Consider the following 24952-nt stretch of genomic DNA (forward strand, 5'->3'; position numbering starts at 1 on the left):
TTGAACAATAACAAATGACTGAATGAATGATATCTATCGAATGATGAATGAATTATGAATGAATGTAAGAATGATAGAATGAATGATGATGAAGAAAAATGATGAATGAATGTGACTATGTACATATTGAAATGATGAATGAGAGATGGATGAACCAAATGAATTGAATGAATGATGAATGATGTAAGAATGAATGATGTAAGAATGAATGATGAATGAATGATGAATGAATGATGAATGAATGATGAATGAATGAATGATGAATGATGATTGATGAATGACTGAATGATGAATGATGAATGATGAATGATGAATGAATGATGAATGAATGATGAATGAATGGTGAATGAATGATGAATGAATGATGAATGATGAATGACGAATGATGAATGAATTATGAATGAATGATGAATGAATGATGAATGATGTAAGAATGAATGATGAATGAATGATGAATGAATGATGAATGAATGATGATTGATGAATGATGAATGAATGATGAATGAATGATGAATGAATGATGAATGAATGGTGAATGAATGATGAATGATGTAAGAATGAATGATGAATGATGTAAGAATGAATGATGAATGAATGATGAATGAATGATGAATGATGTAAGAATGAATGATGAATGATGATTGATGAATGATGAATGATGAATGATGAATGAATGATGAATGATGAATGAATGATGAATGAATGATGAATGATGAATGAATGATGAATGACGAATGATGAATGAATGATGAATGAATGATGAATGAATGATGAATGAATGATGAATGATGTAAGAATGAATGATGAATGATGTAAGAATGAATGATGAATGAATGATGAATGAATGATGAATGAATGATGAATGAATGATGAATGAATGATGAATGATGTAAGAATGAATGATGAATGATGTAAGAATGAATGATGAATGATGATTGATGAATGATGAATGATGAATGATGAATGAATGATGAATGATGAATGAATGATGAATGATGAATGATGAATGAATGATGAATGACGAATGATGAATGAATGATGTAAGAATGAATGATGATTGATGAATGACGAATGATGAACGAATGATGAAAGAATGAATGATGATTGATGAATGAATGATGAATGATGAATGAAGAATGAATGATGGATGATGAATGAATGATGACTGAAGAATGAATGATGAAGGAAGGTAGAATGATGAATGAGAATAAAAATGAAGAATGAATATTGATAATGATGATGATGATGATTAAAGGTTTGCATTACAAATACTTAAAAAATAGATGGTACAATATATAAAATTCAGAAACGGTATAATATAGTATAATAATATATATATTATATATAATATTAGATATATTAGTTATAATAATAAGGTTAATGTTTATACGCGGATATGAATGAACGGATATATATTTTCGTATATTTACGGGGTATAATTGTCTTTTTTTGTGTTATTTTCTATATTTTCTTGTAACTTTTAAATGTTCAAGTGCAATGCCAATTCAGTATCAGGAATTTTTGGGCAAATCGGAGCGGTATAACGTCCACAGATGGTTGTACTCTACAATAGAGCTCTCGTGACTTGGATCTAAATTGTTAAGACGTACTCCATCTAAGGTTTTAACTCTGGAGAGTCCAACGTAAACCTGCCCTTTATTAAATATAGAGGAGCCTATGTTGAGAAGAGGACTGTCAAAACTAAGGCCTTGTGATTTGTGGATAGCATATGTTAAGCAAATACGGAATTGTTCTCTGTCAACATATACATTATTTAATATCTGAAACTTGGTATTGACACGTTATAGTTCGTAAAGACGATTATGTAACAAATTGACTGTTATCTACTGAATTCTCAAGAAAACAATTTGTTACCAATGAGTTCTCATTCTCGAGTTAACTATACATTCCTACTTATAACTATACTAAAATTATTATTAATTTTTGGTTTAAACTATTGTCTATACCATACGTATTTACTAAAATAATGTAATAATAATATAACCACAAATATATAAGTATAATTTAAGAAAACTATGAATTTCGTAGCATAAATACCAACCGAATGAATGATGAATGAATGATGAATGAATGATGAATGAATGATGAATGAATGATGAATGAATGATGAATGAATGATGAATGAATGATGAATGAATGATGAATGAATGATGAATGAATGATGAATGAATGATGAATGAATGATGAATGAATGATGAATGAATGATGAATGATGAATGAATGATGAATGATGAATGATGTATGATGAGTGATGAATGTTGAATGAATGATGCATGAATGATGAATGAATGATGAATGAATGATGAATGAATGATGAATGAATGATGAATGAATGATGAATGAATGATGAATGAATGATGAATGAATGATGAATGAATGATGAATGAATGAATGAATGATGAATGAATGATAATTGAATGATGAATGAATGATGAATGAATGATGAATGATGTAAGAATGAATGATGAATGATGAATGATGATTGATGAATGATGAATGATGAATGATGAATGATGAATGATGAATGATGAATGATGAATGATGAATGAATGATGAATGAATGAAGGATGAATGAATGATGAATGATGAAAGAATGAATGATGATTGAATGATGAATGAATGATGAATGATGAATGAATGATGTAAGAATGAATGATGATTGATGAATGACGAATGATGAACGAATGATGAAAGAATGAATGATGATTGATGAATGAATGATGAATGATGAATGAAGAATGAATGATGAATGATGAATGAATGATGATTGATGAATGAATGATGAATGATGAATGAAGAATGAATGATGAAGGAAGGTAGAATGATGAATGAGAATAAAAATGAAGAATGAATATTGATAATGATGATGATGATGATTAAAGGTTATTATACTGGTTTGCATTACAAATACTTAAAAAATAGATGGTACAATATATAAAATTCAGAAATGGTATAATATAGTATAATATATATATTATATATAATATTAGATATATTAGTTATAATAATAAGGTTAATGTTTATACGCGGATATGAATGAACGGATATGTATTTTCGTATATTTACGGGGTATAATTGTCTTTTTTTGTGTTATTTTCTATATTTTCTTGTAACTTTTAAATGTTCAAGTGCAATGCCAATTCAGTATCAGGAATTTTTGGGCAAATCGGGGCGGTATAACGTCCACAGATGGTTGTACTCTACAATAGAGCTCTCGTGACTTGGATCTAAATTGTTAAGACGTACTCCATCTAAGGTTTTAACTCTGGAGAGTCCAACGTAAACCTGCCCTTTATTAAATATAGAGGAGCCTATGTTGAGAAGAGGACTGTCAAAACTAAGGCCTTGTGATTTGTGGATAGCATATGTTAAGCAAATACGGAATTGTTCTCTGTCAACATATACATTATTTAATATCTGAAACTTGGTATTGACACGTTATAGTTCGTAAAGACGACCCATCAAAAACATAAATGTGAAATGATAGCCGAGTTTAATATTATGATATATACCTTGATTGTTGACTTCTACGACAAAAGAGATGAGATCTAAATGGGTGCCAAGTTCAATGGTCTGTCCTGAAATATATTTATAACAATATAAAATATCATTTCTTCTTATAATTTAGGATAATATACTGTAGCCTAAGGTCTAACTTGGCCAGTTCTCATATACCAATTATTACTTTCGATTGCTAGTTACTATTAATATTAAAATAGGAACCGACAAGTAACATGTTTAGAACTTGCGAAGGCTACAGTATATTTCGTATATGAAAACTAGCCAAGTTAGACCTTAGGCTACAGTATATTATCCTAAGTTATAAGAAGAAATGATATTTTATATTGTTATAAATACATTTCAGGACAGACCATTGAATTTGGCACCCATTTAGATCTCATCTCTTTTGTCGTAGAAGTCAACAATCAAGGCATATATCATAATATTAAACTCGGCTATCATTTCACATTTATGTTTTTGATGGGATATCATTACTTTTTGTACATAAATTATACGAGGTACTTATTTATAACTAAATTAATACCAAATTATTTTTGATAAATTACTGTACTTTCGTATATTTACGGGGTATAATTGTCTTTTTTTTGTGTTATTTTCTATATTTTCTTGTAACTTTTAAATGTTCAAGTGCAATGCCAATTCAGTATCAGGAATTTTTGGGCAAATCGGGGCGGTATAACGGCCACAGATGGTTGTACTCTACAATAGAGCTCTCGTGACTTGGATCTAAATTGTTAAGACGTACTCCATCTAAGGTTTTAACTCTGGAGAGTCCAACGTACACCTGCCCTTTATTAAATATAGAGGAGGCTATGTTGAGAAGAGGACTGCCAATACTAAGGCCTTGTGATTTGTGGATAGTAATAGCATATGTTAAGCAAATACGGAATTGTTCTCTTTCAACATATACATTATTTAATATCTGAAACTTCGTATTGACACGTTATAGTTCGTAAAGACGATTATGTAACAAATTGACTGTTATCTATTGAATTCTCAAGAAAACAATTTGTTACCAATGAGTTCTCATTCTCGAGTTAACTATACATTCCTACTTATAACTATACTAAAATTGTTATTAATTTTTGGTTTAAACTATTGTCTATACCATACGTATTTACTAAAATAATGTAATAATAATATAATCACAAATATATAATTTAAGAAAGCTATAAATTTCGTAGCATAAATCGCAACCTTATAGGTTAGATATCGAGAAACAAAACATTGAGTTTTATCGCACCGCTCCCACACGGCGCTGCCGCGGCGCCCTATACCGAAATGCCTATTATTTAATAATTATTTATAAAAATAATGATTTTACACTATCGATGTGCGCTAAATATTGAAACAATAATTAATACCAAATCTCAGTTAATAACATAATAAATACGAAATTCGACTATACTCCTAGTTATAAGTACGAGTATATTTTAGACAGAATCTAAATTATAGCAATATTGTGTTTACCGCTCAATGCAATATTTGAAGTTTGCTAGTTATCGACACTGATGTGAAGGGGTCAACGTAAATTAGTAATGATCGACGTTTTCATACAATATTACTTACCGTCCAGTACAAGATGAGATTTTTCGCCAGGGATCAATGTCAATTGGTGGCTATCGACGTTTTCATAGAATTTTAGTATTCGTCCAGTATAAGTTGAAATAGAATCAATTAAAGTGAAAAATTGTAGTAAAATGATAACAATTTACCAGTTTCAGATTTTTTCCTTTATATTCACCTAATTACCTATCTGCATGCCAAATTTGAACTTCCTAGGTCATCTGGAAGTGGGTTATAATTTTGATCTATAATTGATCAGTGATAAAAATGACGATTTTTGGACATTAATATCTAAATAACCGTTTGAGATATGTTTATGAAATTTGGAACACATATTTATCTCGCAAGTCTCAATATATGAACCAAATTTGACAGGTTTTTGTGAAAGAGTTTTTGAGTTATGAGGAGGTCAAAAGTGACTCCAAATGGTTCGTGTAAATATACACACGGTGCTGCTTGCCAGTTTACTTGAAACTCGGCTTGACACGCTACCGCGTGTCTAGATTCTTTGTGGATTGACACCGAAATAACTTATTGATTTATACAGTCATAGGTATTTATGTACTCCTAAAATTATTATTAGTCTAACTCAGAGCAGAGTAAATTTTAATATTACGTGACAATCGTTTCTAGGATTAATTTTGTTTCTATCACCAGAGAGTCAAAACAGTAATACAAAATGTGTTATTTGTGTTTGTAAGATCACGACGTAAGAAAAGTTATCCCAACTTTTCTTCTATCACGATTTATTCTATCACTTCTATTACTCTCTAAACTATTTAAATCAGAGTACCTAATAACGATGTCTTGTTGTCATGTTGATAGGTATGAAATTTTGAACCGATTTTCATGCTTTTTTTATACCAAAAGGGCTGACGTAATAGAACATAAATTAGTCGTAATTAAAATTGTCATGCTTATTTGTAAAAAAATGTTATTTTCTTTTCAATGCCAAAACACATGAAAAACAAGCAAAGAAACGGTGTTCTTGCGTCGAACCAGTTAAAACCGGATTGCTGGAAGTGGTTAATTTGCAACAAATAGTGTTATATCGATTTATATATTAACAATATTAACGAATTGTCACCGCGTCAGTGTGTAATACGTAACACGCGTTTTAACACCTTTGTGACACTACTTTGCAATTAATATTAAGCCAAGAGACAGAAATCAAAACTCAATGATTTGTTAATTTAAATTATAAAAATTATTTATTTGCCTATTAAGGCAATATCTGTGGCAGGAAGAATACAAGGTACAATGTACATATATAGTAAGTGTATCGCCACTTTAGATCGAATGTGTAACTATTACACATATGCTTTGACAGGTGATTAGAAGAAAAAGTATTAAATGGTGTCCAAAAAAAACTGAAAATAATAGAGTATTCCAAACAGTAAATAGTAAATGAAATGAAGTACTTATGAATTTTTATTTATAGAATTTAAAAGGCGTATACGTCGCGGCGTCGGTACTTTTACTATAGCCATAATTTAACTGAGAAATCAAACCTCGGCTCAGTATTTTTCATCATTTCTCAGATGGTTGATCATAAGGGAAAAAACAGTCACAGCGTATCGATTGAAAAACTTCAAAACACGCAAATAAACTTATTTTAGCGGGAATGTAGACTCAGTGAGAGAAGGATTGTGTCATCGTTTGTTTTTATTAAGATTAAATTTATTTAAATAAAGATTACTATTTATCTATATTTGGTTACTAAGCGACTTGTTTTGCTCCTTACCTACTAGGCAAAATATAAACAAAAAAATATACTAATTATCCAGTCTCCAGGACTACAGCAAAAAATGTCGTGTTAAATTGAACCCTGGTACGATCACGATTTCACACAATAAATTGTATATAAAACTCCTAAAATAAACAAATAGGTATGAACATACATAATGAACAAATTGTGAACTCGAAAATCTTATTGTACAGAATAATGGATTTAAATTAAATTTAAATATGTTTCTCTATTCCTACAAGTCTATAACAGACATTTAGGGCGAACTGACAAGAAACTTTCATTCTCGCACTCACTCATTCCAAATACCAAAAAGAAGGATGGAATGTGTTTTTTTTTCAAATCATAGGTATTAAAACGGCCATACCTGGTCTATGCAGCTTTTCTTCATGAAAATGAATTCGAGTGCAGTAGGTAGATACTCCATACCGCGGAAGGTACTCATTTATTACAAATAATTCTGCCTGCCGCATGTGAAATAAGAGTCGTGACGCAATATTATTATTAATTACAAATGTTAAAAACATTTGTAATTAATAATAATATTGCGAATTTGTCTGGTAACAATATTTTATAAGTTATTTCCTATTTTTGAGAACCATTGTGAAAAAAAATGGGGAATTTTTTTTCACAATGGTGACAAACAAGAATACAGTCTATCTTATGATAAACAGTAGCAGCAGCAGCAGGAATAGGGATGTGAAGAAAAACAAATTGTGACTATGTACATATTTATATTAGAGATGGATTGGTGCAGGATATTATATGACAAGTTAAGTATCCGGGCTCGAATGACAGACCTGTTATTTTTACTAGGACAAGCCGTAACTAGGCAACGGTGTTATTGGATGATTTTAGTAAATTCACCAAACCGCGGAGAGAAGGCGATAGAAAAAAAAGAAACTATAAATCTAAAATATCAGGATAATTGTATGGAGTGGTGGCAAATTGAGATGAGTGGAAATGATGAAAAAGTGAAAGGAATAGAGAAAGACGAGGGTGTTTGATAGTGAGGGCCACATTTCATAGATCTTCATGCTGTGCCCCCTGGAAACCATCGTTGTGGTGAATTTTCCACGATGGACTAACTGATCTGACCTCATGCTCATCTTATCATACTCCAGTGGAGCCCCACCAGATTAAACCATTAGGGCAGGCGGGAGCACTATTTCAGTATCATCCATTAAATAACTTTTAAAATATTGAAAACTATGAGATATGTATTTTGCTAGATAAAATATAAAAATGATAAACAGAAAAAAAAGAAATTAAGAATAAATTTATATTAATAAGTTTATAAAACAAACAAAACGCATTCATTTCATTGCTTGACAGCTTTCTTATACAGTTGTCAATGTCAGTGTCAGCTTTCGGTAGTGAGTACTACTCTCACCACCTCACAGTTAGTACATAGATATAAGAAAATAGTATTTTTCTTTTGATCTTGTTTCTCGTCTCTCTGTACAATAAAATTAAATTACTGTATTGTAACCAATTCTTACAATGGATTACCAAAGTAAACAATTAGCCGAAGATATCTTCTTACGAGAACCTGTCGACGCTCGTATAAGGTACGTTACTAACCTCTATATTAAATAATTGCACAACCTGTGTTAAATATATTAAAATTAAATAATTTGCAATTTAAAATGTTATTAAACATTTTTAGGAAGCCTAAAAATGAGGTCAAAGAAGACAGCCACCCCAATCTTAAAGTGGAACTGCAGACTATTCGTCTGAATTCTGACTCACAGAAGGCGGTGTTGGACACTCTAAGGTTTATCCATGGTCCTGACTTCAAGTTGGATAGTGCTAGTCTTTACAAAGTAAGTAAACACAACAACAAACAGTTGAATCATGGAGTAGTTTTTATATTTGTTTCATATTTCTATTCTGGATCAAAATTCAATGAGATTTCTAACTTTAGGCCGTCCTTTGTTATTTTATATATGATATATTATTTTTGAGGAGTAGGACGTGTTTAAGATTTAAAGTGGAAAACACATAATTCAGGTTATTAAGCTGTTTCTGTGCGATATGGTATTATTGCACAATAGTAAAATTGCACAGTCAAAATATTGCACAATAACAGTTATATATCTACTCTTGTAAGTTCATTGACCTAAAATGTGTTATTTGTATTATAGTTATATGTATATATATTATATATGTTTTATTATGGTTATGTGCTCAATTTTTTTTGCAAATATTACATATTTTCCTTTGAGAAAACATGATCATTTATTTTAATAACAATGTTGCAATAAAGAATCCAACTTATATTATAAATATAAATGTAAACAGTTGTGGGAATACATGGATGTATGCCTGTTATTCTTTAATGCAAAAATTATTAGTCAGGTTTGCATGAACTTTAGTGCGTTGATAGATCATATCCTATATTAGCACATAATTACCTGAATCCATAAGGTATATAATGTTATTTATATAAATATTAATGATGTGTTTGTACTCATTAAGAAATTATTAGAAATAAACAGCAGATTCCATTAAAATGTCTTATTTTCAGATCTAGTGATCTAGTTTTTAGCCAAAGATTTAACAATATCAATATGCTATATTGAATTGAACCCTGAATGGTGTTGAGGCTCGATGATAATATGTTTTGTATATTTAGGTATATTTTTTTTATGTTCTTTATCTTTATGAAATATAAATTTCTATATAAAAAGGAATAAAATTATTAAATATAATTCTGAAAGATATCCATATCAACTTATCTTACTGTATGACAGTTAATGTAAAATATATTCGACTAAAATATCTAATGATTGGCTCTTTAGATATCTGATATCTTTAAACAATAAATCTACTAAGAAAATAGCTTTGACTGCATGTGTCATGTAAAAATAATTATTATATAATATTTCAGATATTCATTACTTAAAATTATATTATAATCTAATCATTAAATAATTAAATGCCCTAATTATTGATAATTCACAGTTCTCTCATTTTTTCAGATCTTATCTTAAACTTTTACTAATAGAAATAGGTATCTTATATATTTCCCTAGAAAGATTAAAATCAAACAACCATATTATAACAGAAATATTTCTTTTTCAGGATAAAGGTACAAATCTTAGTAACCGTTTTTGGATGGAGCGTGGTAATTTAGTGGTGCAGGGTGGGTGTGACTACTCATTGAACGTCAAACCAGATATAGAGACGTCTGAAGCCAGGCTTAGAGCTTTTGCATTAGCAAAGCTAGAGAAGTATGAACTTTAACTTAAATATAACAGGGTTATAAATATAAAAAAAAATTTATAGACAATTTTTTTTTTATATTTAGTCTGTTTGTTCTTGTTAATGGCTAAATGGCTGAACCCATTTTAGACAGGAGTTTCATTCGCAGATAGTTAGAATGTTGTAAAGAGTAACTTAGGCTACTTTTATTTTAATAATTGATTATTTATTTATATTATTAACAAAATGTTTAATTCCACGCAGATTTTAAGTCACGGGTCACAGGTAGTATCCTTAATCAGTTATGTGATAGTCTTTGTATTTGAGTCTATTTGGGATACAAGTATATCCAATAACTCTAGTAACAGTTGTTATATATTATTACAGATATAATTTCCATAAGGCTCATTGTGCTGAGGCATTAGAAGTGGCAGCTGAAAATGTGGAAAAAGCGTTAGAAATATTATTTTACAAATATTTCAAAGTGGATCCACAGGACAAGCCTAATGACATACCATCAACTGCAGAATTACTAGAAATGAGAATAGATGAGAAGGAAGTGCTTGAATCTATTTATGATACCAGTTTTAAAACCAAGGACAATGATGTATGGTCAGTTAAGTTGAATCTAGATTATTTGACAAAGCAATATCAAAATAAAGATGTAGAACTGCCTAAAAAGACACACACTGTAAATTACAATAGTAAAACAAAGCCTAAAGAAGTGTGTAAACTTTATCTTAAAGGTCCTTGTAGATTTGGTGCTAAATGTAAGTTTTTACATGAAAATAATGTACAAGAGAATGAATCAAAACATGTTGTTAAAGAACAGGAAAAAATTACTTTTGAATTAGAGATAAGGTTTGGTGAAAACACTGCATATCCGTACCAACCTCCATTGTTGTTTTTCAAACCTGAGAATCCCACAAATATAATACCTGAATTAACATGTTTAAAGGTGACAGCAAAATTATTAGAGGAGGCCAAGGCTTTTGCAGAAAATGGTATACCAAGCATACACTCATTGGTTGAACTACTTAATAATGAAGAGGAAATTTTAAATTTTATAAAATTTGATACAAGAGTATTCCCCGTTCCTACTGATGCCTTATTTCCTCAGTTAATAGAAAATTCCAATGTTCGCAAACAAACATTACCATCTCATTATAAGAAAGGTCAGAATAAAAATAATAGGAGTAACATTAACTTTGAAGAAACATTGAAAGAAAATAAAGAAATAGCTAAGAGATGGTTGGAAAAGAGAGATAATAGTAGGTACAATAAAATGATGGCAGATAGAAGAAAACTTCCGGCATGGAAGATGAAAAATGAAATATTGAATGCCATTAAAAAATCTCAGGTCGGTTATATCTTAAAGCGTTATTATTTAATATAGTTTATAGAGGATGTAGCCAAAAATGGAATGTTGTATGAAAGAGAAACATAGATGTGTGCGAGAGAGAGAAAGCAAGTGCAAAAGCAAATTACACTCACAGTTCACATTTTTAAATATATAACAGACATAAATATCTGAACCATTATTCTGTTACCTACTTGATTTACGTAGATAACACCTAAAAAAGTTGTTTGTATTTTAGGTGGTGGTAATCAGTGGTGAGACTGGCTGTGGTAAAAGTACACAAGTACCTCAATATATCCTAGATGACTGGTTAGCTAATTTTGACAAAGACGGACCTGAACATGCGGAGATTATCTGTACGCAGCCAAGAAGAATATCAGCTATTGGTGTGGCGGATAGAGTGGCAGATGAAAGGGTCGAGAAAACTGGCCAAGTTGTTGGTTATCAGGTATGATGTTATGGCATTAAAAATAATAATTCAAAACAATACACTGCGCCATCTAGACCCCACCTAAAGAAAGCGAGGCGAAGGTAATTGTTAGTATTATGGACTAATGACCCCATAGCTAGCAATGTATGACGTCAAGTTCCTCCTAGAGACCATCAGGATAAATTCCTTGGGAATTCGATATGATGGCCTAACTGTCCTGACCTCATCTTATCATCCTCCAATGGTGCTCTGCTAGCGTAAATGTGCACCTTTCCAATATAATCATTTAAAAACCTAAGTAGAGCTTATGTTATGGGTATTAGACAACTGATAGAAAAGCTTTTTTTGTAAATGTACAGATAATGGACAAACTAATACAAACAATCATACTCATGAATACAAATGTTTGTACCCGTATAATTAAGATACAAATATACAATATTAAGTATTTTGTTTTGTTTACCTAGGGTATAAGATAAACAAAAGACATACTATAGAATACATGGCATTTGTGAATTTGTATTTATCTTCCTTACTAAGATTGAGAACAGAACTTATGACTTCGCGTTTGCAAAGCAATACTTCTATTACTATGTTGTAAAAACGTCAAGATGAAATTATAATCTAAATATAACATTATTATATATGTATTTCAATTTCAGATAAGATTAGAAAGTAAAGTGTCGTCAAAAACTCGCTTATCGTTTTGTACTACCGGTATATTGCTACGTAGATTAGAATATGATCCACAATTGAAGTCTGTCACTCACATAATAGTAGATGAAGTCCACGAGAGGTCAGAAGAGAGTGATTTCCTCATACTCATCCTTAGGGACCTTATCAAAGTAAGAAAAGACCTTACGGTGATACTCATGAGTGCGACGTTGAATGCCGATTTGTTTTCTCAGTATTTTGACAAAGTTCCGATTTTGGAGATACCTGGTAGAACGTTTCCAGTTGAGCAATTGTTTTTAGAAGATATAATGGAAATTACAAATTACGTTTTAGAAGAAAATGGTCCTTATGCACGTAAAACGAAAAAAGGTGTGTGTTTATTGTTCAGATTAATTTAATAAGTTTAAATCTACAAAAAATAGATAAATCCAGTTTCAGATTACATAAATAACACAGATACAGATTGTATACTTTAAAATGGCAGCAGCAATCAAGCACAATGCGTCATATGAGTTGATTATAAAATCAATATAATAGCTGACTTATAAATACGCTCTTTAACTCGCGAATCGGTTTACATACATTAGTCTTTGTCAATATACATTTACATGCAAGAATTTAATTATTACAAAATTAATTATTATAAAAATTGTGTATACACATGTGCATATAAATGTATATAGACAAAGAGAACGAGAGAGACCACACACGCCGCTAGTTCGCGCATCCCTGCGCCTTCAATCGTACGTCCTAGCGAATTTTTGTAATAATTATCATTGCAAAATAGCGGATGTCTCACAATGGAACAAAGACTTTCTGTTACTTTTTCTCGTTTAAATGGATCTTAATAAAATATTGCCTAAAGTTGGATTGTATCATGAGGCCGGACATATACTACTTTTTATCTCAAAAATAATGGAGAAAAGCTGTTTAATATTTGTATGGGAAATATGGTCAAATTCGATTAAAGTTTGTATGAGAAGTCAATTTATTGAGTAATATTGTTATTACATCTAACAATAGAAAAAATCTAAATATCATAATAAAAATTTAAAAGTAGCCTATTATATGGTATTAATTCTAAGCACATCATTAATATACTGAGATAAATTAATCCAATTTAATGGTTTTAGGTGACAAAGACAGGAGGCAAGATTTAGAAACTGAATTGGAAACATGTGATGTACGATCTGAGGCCAACGAAGCTCCAAAACAATCGATACGAGACGATAACCTGACCATAGCTCAAGTTATAGCTCGGTATCCACGCTGTAGCAAGACAACTTGTAAGAATATGCACCTTATGGACATGGAGAAGGTAAGATATATGCATGACTTGAGTAATATACTTTTAGCTCTGTGGTATAATCACTAGTAGTTAGAAGTGATATGAGAGCATTGCTTTTGTTTCGGTTTGTCGAAAGATCATCCTCAGTAGATGGAATCAGTTTGATATCAGCTGGTTAAATAAAAATTTGATTTGATTTTTGATACCCTTCATGTTATTTAAGATATTTAAAGTTTCCTTGTATTCTTTAATCAAAATTGTAAAAACAAAATTATATAATATGTCACTATATAATATGTCACTATATAATATAATATGTCACACTGTCTACCGTCTTACCATTAAATACATTTTTCCAGTCACAAATAGTTTTACTACATATTTCTACAACACTTCATGCCTTACCACTTCTGAGGACTGCGACATGATGCTTCCCAAAGTGTAGTTTCAGTGCTTTACTTAACTTTACAATCAACATAACAATACAAGACAGACAGTTTGTCAAAATGTATACTTCAGTTTATCTAGAATACTAACTACACGTCTAACTGGGCGCTAAAAGAAAAATATTAATACGAAATCTTGTCTTTTATAAGTGACTAAAATGTACATGACAAAAAAATATCTTAGTAGAAATTAGATCATCATAAATACTAGAACTATTTAAGATATATCTGTATATGATTAAGACCCTTGTTTCATACCTGTTATTTATACTCAAATACACTAATATTTTTTTCTGTCTCCTAACAGATAAACCTGGATTTAGTGGAACACGTTTTAACGTATGTTGTGAATGGCGACCACAAGTGGCCTAAAGAGGGCGCTATATTAATTTTCTTACCGGGAATAGCAGAAATTATGTCTTTACACGACCAGTTAGCCGAAAGTCCTACATTTAGTCGCAAGTGAGTTGCAGTTATATATTTTATTGATTTATATTTTATCGATTAGGATTAGGATTTTGCAGAAGACCATTTCACTACTTAAGTAATGGAATTATATTATTTTGTTTAATTCCGCTACCATTAGCACGTGTTTACCAGTAGCAAAGACCACAAATATTCAGTGCGAAAACCACTGGTAAGTGATCAAATTACGACCGTTATTGAGTCTACACTCATATTGCGATATGTGTGCCGCCTCTGAATAAGGCATCCGGCATCAGGAATAATGAATCAGGCATTGCATTGAGTTCGTATATAGCTTGGAAGCTTAGTGTGACTTTTGAGAGTCGAATTTTGTCGCCGAGTTGAGTAGATTTGTTGATTGATGATAATATATTGTAAAAAATGCAGTGCTACCAATTTAGTAATACCAAACTATACCTTTGCGCATTTTCTTGGCAATATTACTGGTATTAAAAATATGGGTCATCGAGACGCTCGAAGAAACGAGTTAGTTTCGTTGTTTACTATTAGTACGGGCGAAGTGAAAATAAAAAACGAATTTATTTTCTAAGCATCTCATTATATTAATTACAGAAAGGGTAAATTTTTATTAGTGCCTCTACATTCAACGTTGTCGAGCGAGGAACAGTCGCTCGTGTTTAAGAAGCCCGCATCTGGAGTACGGAAAATCGTGTTATCAACCAATATAGCGGAAACATCGGTCACTATAGACGACTGCGTGTTTGTTATAGACTGTGGCAGAATGAAAGAGAAACGGTAAGAATTATGATTTAAGGTTATAATTATTTTAATGTTTAGCATATTAGAATAATGTATTAGATGCTAATATCTCCATAAATCTAATTTACTTAGCTTGTTTATGGGTAGGTTGATAAAGTGTGATATAGGAAGAGAGGAGTCGTTATGACGTCACATTGCAACAATAAACTAACAACTAAAACTTATGGAGCGGCTGAAGGCCAACTCCCGCCTGACAGATACGACTTTAGTCTGAGGGCATCGTTAGGAGTTCGAACCTCGGCTCAGGCCGTCGTAATTTCGATCACCATTTGAATTAGATGTATGGATAGATTGGAGGGGGGTGATCAGCTGTGAATTTCTAGGTATAAAGTGGTAACCATCGCCGTATATACAGTACATTGATTGTAGTGAACAGGCAACAGCCTTGAGCCGTAAATACATAATTTCATCAATAAATCAGAGAAGTATGGCTAACTACGTGAAATAAGAATTTTAAATATTAAATGTTATACAGGTTTGACTCTAATCGTAACATGGAGTCTCTGGACCTGGTGTGGGTGTCTCGCGCCAACGCGAAACAGCGGCGAGGCCGCGCCGGTCGCGTGATGCCCGGCATCTGTGTACATTTGTACACGTCGCACAGGTACAACTACCACATACTGGAGCAACCCGTGCCGGAGATACACAGGATACCGCTCGAACAGCTGCTGTTGAAGGTCAAGATACTACCGCTGTTCGAAAATATGAGCGTGCACGAGGTTTTAGGTAAGTTGTAGATAAAACGGGACATTGGGGCCCCTAAAATTGGACTGGTTTGCTCTGATGGCTATGACTGATTTTTTTGTTACCCAAGTAACTAACTATAGTATAGGCCTGAATAATTGCTGATGCATTTTTTTTTTTAGTGTATAAGGTACCAAAAAAGTTGTAACTATTGAATATCCTTTTATTTTTGTAAATACACTGGTAACATCTATTTTATGATAGAAAGTATTATATTTATAGAAAGTATTATATTAGTATACAAATACAAATCTTTTTCTTTTTTTAAATTGAAATGGCAAACAAGCTGTGAATAATTATCGAGATTTTCTACGCACTCATGCTGTTGTTTAGTTGTTCATTGCCAATAGTTGTTATGCCACTCTGAGTAATAAGGCGTAAGTAACATGGCTTTTATCCTGTAATTTTATGGCCTATAAATACGAAACACAGGTTACAAAGCAAGCTGCTTGGTAGCTGGAATTGATAAGTCTAAGGTACTCGCGTAAACAATTTTTTATAGTCTAACTGGTATTTACAGGAAAAACTATAGAACCACCGTTAAAATCAAACATAGATGGAGCATTATCTCGCTTACAAGATGTTGGCGCATTAGACAAGACTTTCGCCCTGACTGCACTCGGGAAACACTTAGCCACGTTACCAGTTGACGTCAGAATAGGCAAGCTGATGTTGTTCGGCGCTATATTCTGTTGTGTGGACTCAGCATTGACTATGGCTGCTTGTTTGAGTCATAAAAGTCCGTTCGTCGCTCCGTTTGGAAAAAAGGTATGTACCTATACATAATTATAATGATTTAGTGTTCCAAATTCTGCCAGTTTTTAATTATGTATATTATTAATAATAAAAATATGGATTGAAGAGTTTTTGGGAGAATTATCAGTGGAAGTGGGCTGATGATGATATTATTAATAATAATTATACCCTTTAACAATTCACACAATGTTATCTAGTCCCAATTAATCAGAGGTTGTGTTGTGGGTATATATATACTAGAGAACTGATATAAATACTGAGATATTTTTTTTGCAAATACATACATAATGTATATAGAAAACACCCAGACTGATACAAACAATCATACTCATGAATACATATATTTGTACCGTGCGAGGCATCGAATCTGCGACCGTTGGAAGTAAAGCTGTGAGCTAAACTGCTATATCAACGAGGTCGTTAATTAATTTTAATTTATATTTCAGATATTTTTGTTGTTGTATATATTATATCTTTTTACCTCAAAATAAAAGAGGGATTACAGCTAGCTAATGATAATAAATAGATAATTTGATATTTGTAACAAAAACTATAAAAAATTTCTTTCTATCGCCGAAACTCATATTTCCCTACATGTAATGTAACGTATTAAAATATGAGTTAATAGGTTTGTGCCCATTTTTAAGCAAGCTTTTTTCTGAGATATTATTATTTTTATTAATTATACTTTCACACCAGTTTCTATTTATAATTTGGTTTGTTTCAGACAGAGGCTGACGCTAAACGAAGGGAATTCTCGTGTTCTAACAGCGATCAATTAACCACTTTGAAGGCGTATAGGGTATGTTCATATATAAATATATGTAGTACAATATAGTGTATATAAATATAATAGTAATATAAATATTGTGTATATGGGTATTATATGAGATTATTGGGTTCGTTTAATCTGAATCATAGAAACTAGTAGAAAATGCTATATACACCTTTATTTGTGTATTAAAGTAAGCATAAATAGGTGTCAAAATGCGAACACAATTTAATGTACGAAGTTGCGTTAAAGTTACACAAAAAATATGTGTGACTCCTTTAAAAGATCTATAAAAAAATCATCGATAAAATATGGTAGGTAATCAAATTTAATCCAATGCATTATTTGCAAAGGTGATTTTATTAACATGATGTTTATCCAAATAAATATTTATTTATTTGGATGAGGATGTTATTTATTGGCTGTTTTAATTTTGAACAAAATACACAAGAAAAACACAACATAATTTGATTTCAATTAACACATATTGAGCTCGTGCGTATCCGTTGACCGCCCGCCCGGTCAACGGATCCGCACGAGCTCGCGGGGTTGCTAGTAATTAATAACAATAAATATTGTTTGTTTCTAGAAATGGCAGCAAGCAATGAAAAACAGTACACATTCCGCTTTAGTATTCGCAAATGAGAATTACCTCTCTCACAAGACGTTACTTATGCTTGCTGATATCAAACATCAATTATTGGGCTTGTTAGCATCTATTGGTTTCGTACCGGATATCCCAGACTTGAGGCGGAGGATGAGGAAGGATTCTGTAGCGAGCCTCACTGGGGAAGAGGTAAGTGTTACTGCACTCACTGACGAGCTGTAACCAGAGGTAATAATCTTAGGGGTATATTACACTATCATATACAGGGCTAGTTGTAAAGGGTATTATAAAACAAAAGCCAGGTAAAAATTAATAAAATCAAAATGTCTTTATTTATGTGGGTCTATTCAGACTCTTATGATATATCAAATCTTCCGTCAGTTTGGAGTACTTTCGAGCTAAGAAGAACTGGTACGAAACTCAGCTACTTTTCAAATGAGCTTGTACAAATACAAATTGTGACCAGTTACATTTTCACCAAGAAATAAGGTGGGAGTCTAAAAAGAACTTTTCAGTTTTTTATACTAAATTGATCACGTAACTAAACTCTTTGTTAAAGGTTTTAAAAATATTTATATGTGTTAATATCGATATAGAAACTCAGAATAGGTATTGTAAGTCATACACTACGCATTATAATCTAAGAGTAGATATAATATAACGGTACATAATTCTGACATTATAGGAATTCGAGATATTTTTGAGTTGCTTCTGTGATTTTCGGTAGACTACACCGAAAAGTATCAATATCACTTATGATGTTATACATTATAAAATAAAATATAATATCAACTTTATTTTTTAAGGAAATTCCGATTCATAAATAGCTTTTACTACTAACCCTGTATAGTTATAATGGTTTTTATTTTACATTTGGTTTATTTGTTTGTAAGCAAAAACTTTGTACCCCTTTTTACGAAAATACCCGGATGGAGGAATATGACATTTTGCACACTTATTGTTTGTATAGAGATGGAAAGCATAATGCTAACATTTTTTTAAGATAATGCATAAACAATACATGTAATCAATAAAAAAAATATTACGCAAACTACCATGTGTACTATACACACACACATACATACTCCTTTGTTAATTGTTAAAGTCTGTGGTGAAATAGATTAATATTGTTACTCTTTAATTTGTCCATAGTCTTACTGAATGTGAAACATAACCATAATAAAGACACTAATGATAGTTACATAGATATTTAAAGTAATTATGGTCGAATTTCGACCACTGGCTGACCACTAGTACATATCTATATATTTCAAAGTTTAATTGGGTGTTTTATAATGACTTTTTTTCAGTTGAACATAAATGGTAACAACGACAGACTGTTGGCGGCAATTTTATGTGCGGCTTTATACCCGAATGTTGTAAAGGTAAGATTAGAATTTGCAATGTCTATAGCCGTTTATTCGTGTATTAAACTCGCGATCTTTACAATTGTCTTAAACCACTGAACCAACGAGATCATATGGTTGTTAAATGAAACATAAATGTGATTAAACAGTAGTATTAATAATTTTCAGGTGTTAACGCCTGAAAAATCGTTTCATATGCAAGCAGGCGGTGCTATACCGCGCCAGCCGTCCGCCGACGAGTTGAAATTCAAAACCAAATCTGACGGTTACGTGGCACTACACCCCTCGTCGATAAATTCAACTGTTGGTTACTATGCGAGCCCGTATCTGGTGTATCAGGAGAAAGTGAAAACGTCAAGGGTCTTCATTCGAGAATGTTCCATGGTGCCGCAGTTGCCATTGGTCTTGTTTTCTGGTGAGGCAACATTTATTATATGAGGACCTATCTACCTACTTTACTTATACCCTTGTAGTATAAGTGGGAAAGAGAAGGAAGGATTATGTTGTTCTATCGCACACTGCTGACGTCATGCGGCCATTACGCTGTAAACGACGAGAAACAGTGGTGTGTGTAGAGAGCCGACAATTAGTAAAACAGAACAACCCTAGTAATTAAAAGTTCAATTTTTATCATTTGTGCAAATAAAATAACTTGTTATTACATACAATTTAATAGTTAACATGAGTTTATTAGACGTTAGACGATTAGATGTTTTTCACTATTGCCAGATGAATGAGATACTATGAAAATTTTTAACTAGTGATTATTTTTTTAACAGGTTGCAATCTATGTGTGGAACTCCACAACGGCACATTTATAGTGTCATTGGAAGATGGCTGGATCATGTTTCAAGTGGATCGACATGAGGTACTGTACTAATATTGTTTTTCACACTACGTAAATGGCAAATAAGCATATCGCCCATCTGATGGTAAACGGTAAACTTAACCTATTGTATTATCTATTTCATATCAAGTCGCCTGACCGAAATCTTCGGGCGTGTATGGATGTATGGACTAGCTGTAATCCGAGACTTCGTCCGCGTCGAATTTAACTTTTCTTTAAGTTACTCTTTTTGACATTAGCTATCTGCAAATGAAAGTCGAAATCGAGATTAACAAGAACAAACAGACCGACACACAATATCTTTATCATCTTTACTCTCGGATGAGAGTGTAGCAACGAACCCCTTTGTAACATAGCTTTATATCCGCGGTGCACTCGTCTCAAGGCCTTTTTTCTCACAATTCTAATGCTATTGGCCGCAGCTGGCCTTTACAGCTTCACTGAGTGATAAATCGGTGAATCTGAAAAAGTCCACGGCACCAATATAATCTGAGTTTCCGAATTTCATTTTGTATTCACCAGATGGCGCTATACGTTTAGTTGTCAACAATTTAGTGATATTACATAAAATACAATCATTCATGTGATAACACTCCAAGTGTTTCAAGAATTTAGAAGTTAATAATATTTACTATTTAATGATAATTACTTAAAATATGTATTCATTCTTTCATAATTTATGAGCGATGCTCTTGTCGGTCGAGCTCTTGCCACTTTCCACGATCTTTCATGATGAAACGAGCCCTTTATATGTTGATACGACTCGGCTCTAATTTTGTATTTATTTTGCTTGATGTAGCTGTGCCTTGTTATTCCTTTCCCTTTCCTTCCTTTTATTTTTCCCTATATTATGTCATAAAATGATAAAATTAACAAATATCATAATTATCTTACAGGTGGCTGAAATGCTAAAAACAATAAGGATAGAGCTGATTAATCTTCTAGAAGAGAAGATAAACGACCCGAGCCTCAACTTGCTTCATTACGAGAAAGGGAATAGAATAATTAAGACCATTGTACAAGTTATTAGTAAAGATTGAATTTACCATAATAAATATATAATTGTTATAAAAGTAATATGTTAATGTGTGAGTGAATACGCACAATAAATGCAAATAAATAGGTATGCACATACACATACAATAAAGAGGAAATGAAATTACAGGGTACAGAGTAATGGCAGAATTTAGGAATGGTAATGAACGAGAGGTATGAATTAGAGGTAGGGGTTGATCCCTGCACTTGGTTGATAGTGATAAAGTGATAATGATATGTGGAGATGATTAAATAAAAAAATTCGTCCCAATGTGAGTACTTATTGATACACACAGATTTTTTTACTTTTTAGTAAATTGAAACATACAAGACACGGCGCGGTTATACTGCTATATTATCAAGTTCTATGTATATATATATATAGGTACATATAGTCAATAGTTACCACTTTCGATCATAAGGACCTTCAGTTTAAGCACGATACTAATTAAAAGTCATCACAGTTAACAGCACCATCTACAGTCCCAAGGTAAGCAAAGCTTGTGTTATGGGTACTAGACAACTGATATATTTTTAGTTTTTTTTATAATTAATTACATACAGTTTCAAAACACCCAGAACGATACAAACAATCATACTCATCAATACAAATGTTTGCACCGTGCGTCAAATCGCCTGATATACATTATATACACTCAATCTTATACACTGCATTAGATACTCTTATAAATACTCGTATTGTATATACACGTCACTTGGGTAAAAGCTATGTGTATATTATATCCTATATATGGTACGAACTGTGTATTAGTACTTTCTACTTATTTTTTTGTATTGTTATTTTTGTACGAAATTACCGCTTAATAAATCTTAATGTATTTTGTATTTTTTTAATTAAGAATTAATATTCAAAGTAAAAGGATTGCACTTTAATAAGCAAACGTATAATAGACGTTTTAGTTATATTGCATCATGCAATAATAACATATATATATAATATACATATACATAATCTACTAGTTTGTGTCTACTGTTCTTTTGGGCTGTATCAAAAACTACATGTGCCCACAACTTGGTACGAGATTGAATACTCTGTCAATTAAATGACAGACATATAATTACTCCTTTATTGTTTAGGAAATATTAAAAGAAAAAATATAGAAAGTACTAATAATTGGACAACACATGTAATATAGAAACAATAGGTGCTATTCCTTTTTTTAATTTAATATTAATTTTATTATACAAAAGTACAAAATGTAAATACATAATAAAGTTGTATAATTTATTTTTTGTTAATATCAATTTTAGTTGAATTATTGTATACACGGACAATAATAACTTAAAATTATACTTGTAATTTATCTTTTTATACCTACAATGAGCTTCTAGTTGAATTTGTATCTTTACTATGTGTAGAATAAAATATTTTTACTATTTTTTTTTATTTGTGTAATATATAGACTCCTTTAACTTTCCATCCTATTGATATTTATATAATTTTTTTTACGTGTTCCTCTTAGTCATTTGAGCCCTATTTTGTGGTAATGTGTGGATTTCAGGATTTATTTGTTTCAACTGTACTAATGATAAGGTATAGGAATTTTATTGTACGATGATAGTCCAAAGGACACTCCAAACTCGCGAAAGAAGTCCATTCTATGGATTAAGCTATTTATTATATCGTTAACAAAAGAGCGCATTTATTTACTTACTAGCTGACACAGAGAACGTTGTTTTGCCATATAAATTAATATCACTATTGAAAAATAGGCTATGATCGTAGAAGGGTGAAAATGTAGGGTCGAATATACTTTTTCAATCCAAATCATAAAAAAAATAGTGTCTACAAAATAAAGAAAATTTTTAGGTGGGCCTCCCTTATCACTTATGTATTTATAAGCTAAATAACAACCTATTCTTAGATCTGCAGAGTATACATATAAAATGTAATCAAAATGGGTTCAGTAGTTCAGGAATCCATCGCGGACAAACAACGTGACACGAAATTTTAAAATATTTAGACTAGGCTCCGGCTTCGTACGGATGTACATGTATACATTTAAACCTTCCTCTTGAATCACTCGTATCTGTTGCTAAAAAATTTATTAAAATCCGTTGCGTAGTACATAAGATCTAAGTCATTCTAACGAACAAACAGCGGAAGTGATTTCATTTATTATACTATGTAAAGATATAGCCCTGCTTTTTCTATAGACAATAAATAAATATTGCAACACTGTAGGTATAGTACGGTGTGTACAATCTAACCTATACAACCTAACAGGTAGTTTTTTTTAAGGGATGGTAATGGTGCTTCCGCCTGCGCTAACTGTATACGCTGGCGGGGCACCAGTGGAGGATGATAAGATGAGCATGAGGTCAGGTCAGTTAGCCCATCGTGACAAATTTACTAGGAATTTATGTGCGTAGAGGTCAACGTAACATGGTAGATTACTAGCAATGGAGTCATGAGTCCACATTACTAAATTACTAACAATCCCTCCCCCCCCCCCCCCTCCCAACAGGTAGTTATGGACGCCATAATAATGTAACAATGATTCCGTCCCGGGATGTTTATATTATGTAAAGGTTAAACCCACAGTAACACTCTGATTATTAAATTTCCGAACGAATCCGATCCCTCCAACGAAACAAAAATCAAAAACAAACATTTACCTACTGTGGTATAACAAATTGACCTAACATCGGAAATATGTACGTCATCAATCACACCGTTGCGAACATTGTCCGACAAAATGGATTCGTCCCGTGCAAACATGTCCTAACGACTGTCGGTCACAGCCTGAAAGGTAGGGCTGTTAGATCCATCACAACAACTATAATAAATTTCAACTGAAAGTCTGCTGGGATATTTTTTCAGCATTTAGGTAGTGAAATTACAGGATAAGAGGCATTTTAGCCTTGTACAATAGCAACGTATGACTATATAACAGGTGCAACTTGAATAACGGCCTCGGTGGTCTAGCGGTTTAGCTCACCGCCATACTTCCATTGGTCGCGAGTTCGAATCCTCGCATAGTATGAACATTGGTATTAATGAGTTGTTTGTGGCAACGCTTGAGGAGAATGACGAATATCACATCATGATGTCATGTATATTGACGATGTAAAGTAATCTGATGGTGAGTGGCTTACCACACATCACCATCAGTATCACCAAGGTCATCAGCTTGTTTAGCAACCTAAATTGATTGAAATAATTTAAACGATTAGGTATATAAAGAATAGGTATATGAGGGTGTAGGCAGGGGCATTGTTAATTAATCAATAATTCAACTTGGCAGGGGATGAACCTACGTCTTACAGATTAGTTTCGTTTGTTATCGGTGTAA

General features: G+C 31.9%; 1 protein-coding gene across 1 annotated transcript; it reads left to right on the top strand.

Moving 5' to 3' along the window:
• The first annotated feature begins 8260 nt into the window (after positions 1-8260).
• LOC131855433 (putative ATP-dependent RNA helicase DHX57) lies at positions 8261-22109 on the top strand. Its single transcript, XM_059206710.1, has 17 exons — positions 8261-8427; positions 8526-8682; positions 9944-10092; positions 10451-11423; positions 11662-11871; positions 12516-12897; positions 13662-13846; positions 14570-14724; positions 15301-15483; positions 15983-16233; positions 16772-17019; positions 17735-17809; positions 18369-18575; positions 19697-19771; positions 19922-20168; positions 20533-20621; positions 21497-22109. The coding sequence occupies exons 1-17, from the start codon at positions 8360-8362 to the stop codon at positions 21638-21640; spliced, it is 3798 nt and encodes a 1265-aa protein (XP_059062693.1). The 5' UTR covers positions 8261-8359; the 3' UTR covers positions 21641-22109.
• The last annotated feature ends 2843 nt before the right edge of the window (positions 22110-24952 follow it).

Source organism: Achroia grisella, unplaced genomic scaffold (assembly GCF_030625045.1).
Source record: "Achroia grisella isolate CSIRO2021 unplaced genomic scaffold, CSIRO_AGI_Agris_v1 utg1062, whole genome shotgun sequence".
NCBI lineage: Eukaryota > Metazoa > Arthropoda > Insecta > Lepidoptera > Pyralidae > Achroia > Achroia grisella.